The sequence below is a fragment of the Borostomias antarcticus genome (assembly GCF_949987555.1).
Source record: "Borostomias antarcticus genome assembly, chromosome: 2".
NCBI classification, from domain to species: domain Eukaryota; kingdom Metazoa; phylum Chordata; class Actinopteri; order Stomiiformes; family Stomiidae; genus Borostomias; species Borostomias antarcticus.
The window spans coordinates 4,964,708-4,973,609 of NC_140235.1; the positions used below are offsets into that span (position 1 = coordinate 4,964,708).

Sequence of the window (8,902 nt, forward strand, 5' to 3'; positions counted from 1 at the left end):
AGAGAGAGAGGAGAGAGAGGAGATGGAGTAGCAGAGCGGAGAGAGAGGAGATGGAGGAGCAGAGCGGGGAGAGAGAGAGGAGATGGAGGAGGAGAGAGAGAGAGGAGATGGAGGAGCAGAGAGGAGAGAGAGCGAGGCGATGGAGGAGCAGCGAGGAGAGAGAGAGAGGAGATGGAGGAGCAGAGAGGAGAGAGAGAGAGAGGAGATGGAGGAGCAGAGCGGGGAGAGAGAGAGGAGATGGGAGGAGCAGAGCGGAGAGAGAGAGGAGATGGAGGAGCAGAGAGGAGAGAGAGAGGAGATGGAGGAGCAGAGCGGAGAGAGAGAGAGGAGATGGAGGAGCAGAGAGGAGCAGCACTCACCCCTTCCACTCCCTCAGCAGGCCGTTGATGATACCCTTCAGCACAGACTTCTGGATGTCTGGGGGCTACGGCAGGAGAAAAACAACAAACACAAGAGTCAACCCAGCCCTGGACACGCTCAGACATAGGAGCAACAACCAAACACCTTCTGGGTTTTAAGGGAGCATTCTCCTGGCAATTTTTTTGTTTTTTAAAGCCACATTTATCCATTCACCCATTAATACACGCATTAAAACATTCCTGCTCTCTTTTTTTGTTTGTTTTAGCGTTCCCTAGAGCCGTGCCGAGTCTCCCAGCGCCAGTACTTACTGTGAAGAGCAGAGCGTCGTAGACGGCGTTGACAAACTTGGAGTTGACCCCAGAGTCCTCTGTGGTGTTAAACGGAGCGTTGGCCTCTCTCTGAGAACAGGGCGAAGAGAAGGGAAAATACAATGTTTCCCATCGTTAAAATGGTTTTAATATCAGATTTTTACAACAACTCCAACTGTTTTCTCGTCAGGGGCGCTGGCTAGCGCCAGACCACGAGGCTTGTGTGTGTGTGTTGGTGTGTGTGTTCCTGTGTTACTGTACCTTGAAGGCAGCGTTGATTTCTATGAAGGAGTCGAAGGTGGTGAGGTAGAATTGCCTCATGTCCCTCCAGTCACCTGAGACTGTAGCCCTCTCCATGTCCTCCCTGAGAACCAATCAGGAGCATGTACTCTATGACACGGTATGTGAGGACTGTAAAGACGACTATTATACAAGCTTGTAAGTAGTGGGGTGGTAATAGTTAGGTGATATGATGAGAGTGTTAGTGTCTCTGATGAGCCTACTGTACTAACACACAAACTGTGAAATAAGTACGTTTTTTGTCACCCGGTAATTTTTTTGTGGGCAGCCACATTCTGAAAACATGTGATTCAAAAAGTAATTCAGATTTGCGTCCCCTTCTGAGGTCAGAAGATAACTCATTAGAATCCCCCCCCCTCCCCTCTCCATTCAGAAACGTCCTGCTGCATTTGCACCGTCTGAACCTCTGGAGGTACGGAAGGAGCCGTGGTGCATTTAAAGACTGACCCAGAAACAGCCCGTCTAGAACAGGACTGGACAGGGTTATAGAGGCGTGCTAGAACGCATAATCCGAGTGCTATTTTCAGCAAGAATATTCAAAGACATGTTTTGAGGACCCTAGAGACCGATATTAACTAGTTGAAAAGGAGCATATTGGGGGACCTTTAAGTTAGCGGAGAGGGGTGAAAGGTGGAGACTCACTGGAACTCTCTGGTGGTCTTGGAGCGCAGCGGGATGATGGGGTCGGAGGGGAACGGAGCCCTGACCTCGGGGGGCAGCGTGTCGATGGGAACCCTGTGTTTCTGTCTGACGTCGGCGCCGATAGGGGGCAGCTCCCTCCCTGGAGAGACAGGAAGGACACACATGCACGCACATGAACACACACACACACGCGCGCGCCGTCAATCAGCAATCAGTCAGGAATCACAGAGGGCATTCTACATGTAGCCAGGGGCAACCATAGCACAACAGTGCTCCCTGCGTCGGTTCCCAAACTAATGACCAAACAGCAACTCCCAAGTGGCTGATTAGTTTAAAGGCCGCCTTATTTCACCTTGTAGGATCAACCGTTCTTTGCCCTCTCCTCTCCACACCTCCTCTACCGCTCTTTATTTTTTATCTGCAGCGACACATAAAACGCCTCGTCTTAATCCTGTTTGAAGATGGAGGGATGGAAATCGAGGAGGAGGAGGTCAGAAGAGCGTGTCCAGTAAATCTGGGTGGACGAGTGTGATTTAAATCAGGCCACATTAACACTAAACTGCATGTGAACAACCTACTTACTAGATGGCTGTGGACAGTGTGTGTGTGTGTGTGTGTGTGTGTGTGAGAGAGAGAGTGTGTGTTTGAGCACAAATATGTATTTCCCGTGTGTGTGTGACTGTTTTCTTCGTGTTTGACGAAAAATAAGCTTTCATATGGATTTCATTTGACAGAGGTATGCATAATTATTCTGGCATTGGCAGAATTGGTGACAAAATAAGTTGAAATGTTCAAGACAAGTTCCCAGCTGGGTTTCTTTAGACCGCCGGCTTCAGTCACGACAGTAGGAGACAGTAATGTCTCTCAACACACACGGTTTCCTTCCTTCCTTCCTTTCCTGGGGCCGGTTGCACAAAACACCTTAAGAAAAGACAGAGAAAGACTCACCATGCCGGCCCCCTGGTCCACAGAGCAGTGAGCCCGCTGTGGCGGCCTGGACGCGGCCCCCCACGTCCCTCCTCTGGCTCAGCGTGGAGATGAAGGTGCCCAGCGAGGGGAAGGGCTGCTTCACGCCGCGCCCCAGACCCTGGTCACGGGAATATGACATCATCACTGGAGGACAGGCATACTGATACCAAACCTTGATTGTATCCCAGAGTAGTGGTGCTAAGTGGACAAGTGCACACGTGACTCGTACGTTTCGGCGTGCCCTGGGTGGGGTTCGAGCCCTGGTCGCCCGCGGGACAGACACCGTTTTAACCAGCTACTGAACGCCGATGATAAGCTAGCTCTTCACCGGCGCGGGGGTACGGCATTTATACTGGGGGAGTGAGTTTAACCGACAACTCGCTAGGGCTGTGCATCACTGGTCTCGTTTTGATTTGCTTACGATTATCCTGTCAACGATTCGATTCGAGGTCTATATTTGTGTGTGAAATTGTTCCATCCTCAAAAGCAAAAATAATACTTCTGCAGTCTAGCTGCAGCTTCTATCAACTTCTTCGCCTTCTGCTCTAAACCACTTCCTGAATGTGTCAATCACAATGAGTCTGAACGCAGCAGACAACAGCTAGCATTTGATTACGATTATCCTGTCAACGATTCAATCGTCACGTGCGCATGGCAATGCATCTGAGAAGCGATTAATTTCAACACCTCGACAGCTTGCTACTTATTCCAAGGACTCACAAGAAACCACATTCACTCTGATATACGCACACATTCGGGAAAGGAGTGGAGTCCAACTCTGTAAGTGTGCTGTACTTAAAGTTAGAGGAAGGAGGGGAGGAAGGAAACAAGTGTAGTCTCGATGGCAGAGGAGAGAGGGAAGGAGAGGTGGAGGAGGAGGAGGAGGATGTGGGGGAGCGCGGAGGTGGAGAGGGGGGAGAGGAGCGGAGGATACAGGGAAGGGGAGGACGCCATTGGCAGCATCTGCACCGCAGCAGGTCCTGACAGAAAAAACACTCCACTGAGCGCGACCAGAGAACACACACATGCCCAACAGATGACATGGAGACAGAGAGAGAGACAGAGAGAGAGAGAGTGTGTGTGTGTGTGTGTGCCTGAGACTGAGTGAGTGTTTGCGTAAGAGGGAGAAAGACAGTGAAAAGACCGAGCGAAACACACTTAGTTCAGACACTCCTGTGATCTTAGTCTTTAAAACAGAGACAAAATCCCCTCCATAAACCCAGCCCTGCACTTCACGTTAAAACACAGAGAAACGAATCAAGTCTCTTAATGTGAAAACAACATGGGCTATCGATACTGTAGGACTGAACAAACCACATCCAGGGCAGTCTACCCTGCTGCTTTGTTTAATAATGACAAGCCATCCTCACTGTTCTTCAGAGGAATCAAGCGAATATTCAGTCTATCTAGGGATGAAGGCTAAAAGCCTCCTTTTATGACGTGACCTGGTACAGTGTGTTCTACTGAAGGCAGATCAAACCCGCTTTTCATCTTATGAACACACAACAGGAACAATACGCCCACTGAACAATAACAGGCTATTAAAATCGAAACCCCTCGCTGAGTGACACACCCACAGGACACACCCAGGAACTGGAAGAGTATCAAATAGGCGTGAGGATTCAGAAGTGTGTCCTCTCTCTCTCTCTCTCTCTCCCCCTCCATCTTCCACTGCTGTCTATTCAATTAGTCAAAACTCAGAGGCCACACACACACACACACACACACACAGACACACACACACACACACACACACACACACACACACACACACACACACACACACACACACACACACACACACACACTCCTTCAGTTCGAATCTGTCCAGTGCTTCTTCTAACGAGGTCACATGTTTGTACTAAATGGAGATATTGGCCCACTCTATCCCATCTGGGCATTTGGTATTAATAAAAACAGGTTTGAATATCCTTTCTCAGAAGAATGCAATAATACATATTTTGGATACGGACGGAGAATGGGAATAATGTGTTCTGTATTCGGAGAGAGAGAGAGAAAGAGAGAGAGATTAGACAGAGATATAGTGTGTGGCTGGGTGAGTGAGTGAGTGAGTGAGTGAGTGAGTGAGTGAGTGAGTGAGTGAGTGAGTGAGTGAGTGAGTGAGTGAGTGAGTGAGTGAAAGAGAGAACGAAAGAGCGAGACACTACCCAGATCATGGGCTCAGTGATTCTTGGTGTGGCTGGGTGAGTGAGTGAGTGAGTGAGTGAGTGAGTGAGTGAGTGAGTGAGTGAGTGAGTGAGTGAGTGAGTGAGTGAGTGAAAGAGAGAGCGAGACACTACCCAGATCATGGGCTCAGTAAATCTTGGTGTGGCTCCTCTCCTCCTGAATTACAGCATTTCCTTTCTAAACCCCGACTGCTGGATCAAAACACGGCCGCGTCGCTCTCCTCCCTCCAGCCCTCCCCTTCATTTCCTCTCCTCTCCTCCATCTGTCCATCCGCCTCGTCTCTCTTCAATCTCCTTTATTATATCCCCTTCACCATCTCTCTTTCCTCTCTTCTCTCCATAGCCTTGCTCTTCTATTCTCTCTCTTCTCGATTCCCTCTCTTCTCCTTCTCCCCTCCCTCCCTCCACCCCTCCCCCTGTGTTCTTCACAGCCATGCCAGAGTCTGTGCTTTATGGGAGAAGAACCTTCTGTGTCTGTGGAAAAATGTGCCGCCTCGCCCCTAAATCTGTTCCCCATGCGGCTCCTCTTGGACGGTTAGACTAGATATCACGGCAATGATGCTACTGGGTGACTTCGGCTGCCTGATGGGTTGGTGGGACAGAGAGAGGAGGGGGAGAGAAAAGGTTAAAGTAAATGAGTGTGTGTGCGTGTGTGTGTAAGGGAGTGGGGTATGTACACAAGTTTCTGATATTTAAAGGTATAATATGTAATATGTGGATTAAAATAAACATTTAAAAAAAAAAAAAAAATCCATAGGGCTTTGCGAAGGTTGCAGAGTAAAAGTATTGCTTTTCCATAAAAAAAATATATTTTGTCTGAAATTATTACATTATGAAATTTTGACAGCCCGACAATGACACTGTTGATATCATACCAGCCAATAGTATTACAGCGTTGGTACTGCGCGCTGGGTTGCCGGGTACTATTCTAGCTTCACCACTGTGAGATTAGCAGTAGCCAGCTAACGGCAGCATTTCCGTCCACTTCCGCTCACTCTTTTCAGCTAAACGTTTGGTAAAATGGCAGAGTTTTGTCGTCCTGCTTCTGCGCCTAAGCCCCGGCGAACCGTGCGATACGAATCTCAAAAGCTCAGTGACCGAAGAAGGAGCAAAAGTCGGATAGATATCGGGCCAGCCTTTGCTCGTTGGACGGAGTTTATGGAGTTTCATGGGATAAAGTCGCATGGTGACATGGCTACTTTTCTACTAGACCGGTAAGCTAGCTAACTAGCTATCGTTATCTTTCTTGGAATCTGCATAGCCAGACCTAACGTTATCTCCACACTACAGCATCTAACGTAACTTATTACATGGCACTCTGAAATACTTGATTGTGATTACTGATTAGTGTAACGTTATGTTCCTGTCGGAGTGAAGATCTTATCACAGTATGACTGAAACAGTGCATTCTCTGGCATTTTGGCAACCAATACGTTGTGTTGTTGCAGTTCTTATCTTTAGACACTAGATGGGGGAAATAATTCACATTATACCTTTAATGATTTTAGAAAACTGAAAGGATACTTGTTTGTGATATGTTTTAAATCAATAATGATTCAATGTACTTACCGAAAAGGACAGTTATCAAACGGAATTCTTTTTTTCTTTTTTTTAAGTATGGAAAATAAATAGCCTATACAATTTTGTATTAGCCTATAAGCCAATGGAAACTTCAAGGCAATTCAGATAGTATTTCATTCACATACAGTAAGCTAGATAACATAGGCTATACCACCACATCTGTCTGTGCACCTTTAAAAGCAACTTTAGCAATTGTCGTAATTTCTACTAAAGTAGAAAAAGATGCATTTCATGGCTGTAGGCCATCAAGGATTCGGCTGTTGGTCATAATTCTGCCCCCAGTATATATGAGCTGTTACTGAGGACATGTCATATTTCTGCCCCAGAACGCCAAAAGCCTGTTCTAAAGTACTGTTTCCTGTCACAGGGTGCACAGAACAATGTGTTTCAACACTGGGAGTCGGGACAGGGTGAAAACTGAGCTCATTCCAGCAATAAAAACAGAATCTCTCCAAAAGTGAATATATTCAAAAGAAACAGTTGTGCAGTTATACATGGTAGAGGCCATACTTCTGCCTCAGTATATTATATTACATTACAAGTTATTATACCCTTTGGAGCACACAATCACCATTTGGCCATTTAGTCGGCCCTTATTACCTTATTAAAAACCTGTCCCTGTCATCATTAACCTTGTGACCCCTGCCACTAGCCTTGCCAAATAAGAATGCTGTCGGGGAGACTGTGTCCGAGGAAAATGGAAACAGACAGATACAGAGATTTGTTCATTTATGTGCTATTTGCTGGCTGTTGTGGGTAGTGCGTAGTGTTATCACTAATTGGCGGTTTAGTCAGGCCTTGACTCACGAGTCAGTCTCTAAACGCTACTCTCAACTAGAGACTCAATATGATTTTTAATGGAGATGTCTCCAGACTTATTGAGGCGGAGATCTCTAGTCTCTTATTGAGACTGAAGTCAGGCCTAATTATCTAATTAAAGAATCTGGCCCTGTCACCATCTGTTTGGGACCCCTGCTGGTAGCCGTGCCAGATATGAATGCTGTCAGACTGATGGTGTCCGAGGAAAATTGAAACAGACAGGAGATTTGCTCATGTAGGCTATGTTAAATAGGAGTGGGGTCGCATGAAGACAGGGATGTCCTTAAATGTCCTTAAACGCCCTAAACGAATGACCATTAAACACTTCCAATACACAAGTCGCCATGAACAAAGTTAAACAAAGTGTTGAATGACAAATTTGTGTGGTGAAGTTTTGGGGTTTTGAAGCAGTATCTAGGTTACAGATTTGGTAGCCTACAAATTGACCGTTGGGGATGAGCGTAAATTCGTAGCTTCGCGTCCTGGTTCCGCGCGTTCATTGTTCTGCACGCTAATCGAAATTGTTTAATTGACTATCATTCTATTTCATCGTGCGGGAATGGAAATTGGGTCTGACTTCATAAATAAATAAAATTAAATAAACACCTCACACTCGTCAACTTTCTCATCATGATAGCATATCACTACAAATTAACAGCCGGAATTACACATTTAGTCTACCTATGAGAGCCACTACAAATGTTGCCACTACAGTACAACCAAAACAGATTGTAAAGACTAAAGTGATTTACATGAGCACAGACTTACCATAAGAGGTGATGTTTGGAATATTGGTGGAAGCCTGGCACGTTCCCTTTCAACTTCCGAAAGAGCGAAATTATCTTCAGTCATCATCGAGAGCCCCGACCCGATTCTCAATTACGCTTGAGTAAAGTCGTGTAGCCTACAGCAGACTCGCTGAGGATAGTTCTCCTGTTACATAACAGTCAAAGACAAGAGTCTACATCTTTTAAACAGGTGGGCTGTGACTCTACCCAGCGGTAAATTCGTCGTCAGTTGTCCTATTCTGGACTCAAATCACATCTTCTGTCCCGTGGGCTAGTCACCGTCTTTCTGGCAGGTGGGCTCGTGCGCAACCTGTTAATTTTTGTCAAACGAAATGATTGCAATGCGCAAAGTCTGCTACTTCTTGATAGCAGATTGATACACAGATACTGTAGCATACATACACAGTTTTGCAGTTAAATATAACTTTTTGGTGAGCATCTTTTTTCTTAACCCCCGAGCTCCGTCGTCCGAAAGGCTGCACAGCTGCGAGCTGGCGCCATGTTGTCAGGAGGAGGTGCATGGAAACCAGCTTGGAAACGGAGGCTGTCTCCGGTCTCCGTGCACGGACATCCTGCGTCATCGGTGCAATTTAACGTATCCATAATTAGGGCGCGCAAAGTTTAAGCGAACAAACAGCGTAAGACATTTTGGGTAGCTCCAGTATACTTAGGTGGCCTAGTAGGCTAATTAGTTATGGCATTGTGCGAACTGGCTACAGAACTGAGCCATTCTAGGCTACGTTTTAAAATTTGGCAGCACCATAGGTTATAGCCTACTGGAAGAGAAAAAGTAGTCTGTGGTGTGCGCGTGTGTGGGGGTGCCCACATCACGTGCGTGAGTGTTAAAATTGAGCACGCGGTTGCTACCCCTCTAAAAAAAAAAAAAGGAAAAAAGTGAAGAGTTAAGAAAAAAAGACTTTAAAAAGAAAAAAAGAAATAGGAAAAATAA

At 46.4% G+C, this 8,902-nt stretch overlaps 1 protein-coding gene across 1 annotated transcript in view; it reads right to left on the reverse strand.

The window, feature by feature from the left end:
- Positions 1 to 8,017, reverse strand: part of LOC311327583 (putative E3 ubiquitin-protein ligase HECTD2) — a gene marked incomplete at both ends in the record, with an annotated part of 31,415 nt that extends 23,398 nt beyond the window's left edge. Inside the window, 6 exons of the mRNA XM_084460671.1 lie at positions 360 to 424; positions 669 to 758; positions 930 to 1,032; positions 1,611 to 1,749; positions 2,559 to 2,697; positions 7,934 to 8,017. Of these exons, the coding sequence (XP_084316797.1) occupies positions 360 to 424; positions 669 to 758; positions 930 to 1,032; positions 1,611 to 1,749; positions 2,559 to 2,697; positions 7,934 to 8,017 (620 nt within the window). The remainder of the gene's footprint in view (positions 1 to 359; positions 425 to 668; positions 759 to 929; positions 1,033 to 1,610; positions 1,750 to 2,558; positions 2,698 to 7,933) is intronic.
- Positions 8,018 to 8,902: the final 885 nt, after the last annotated feature.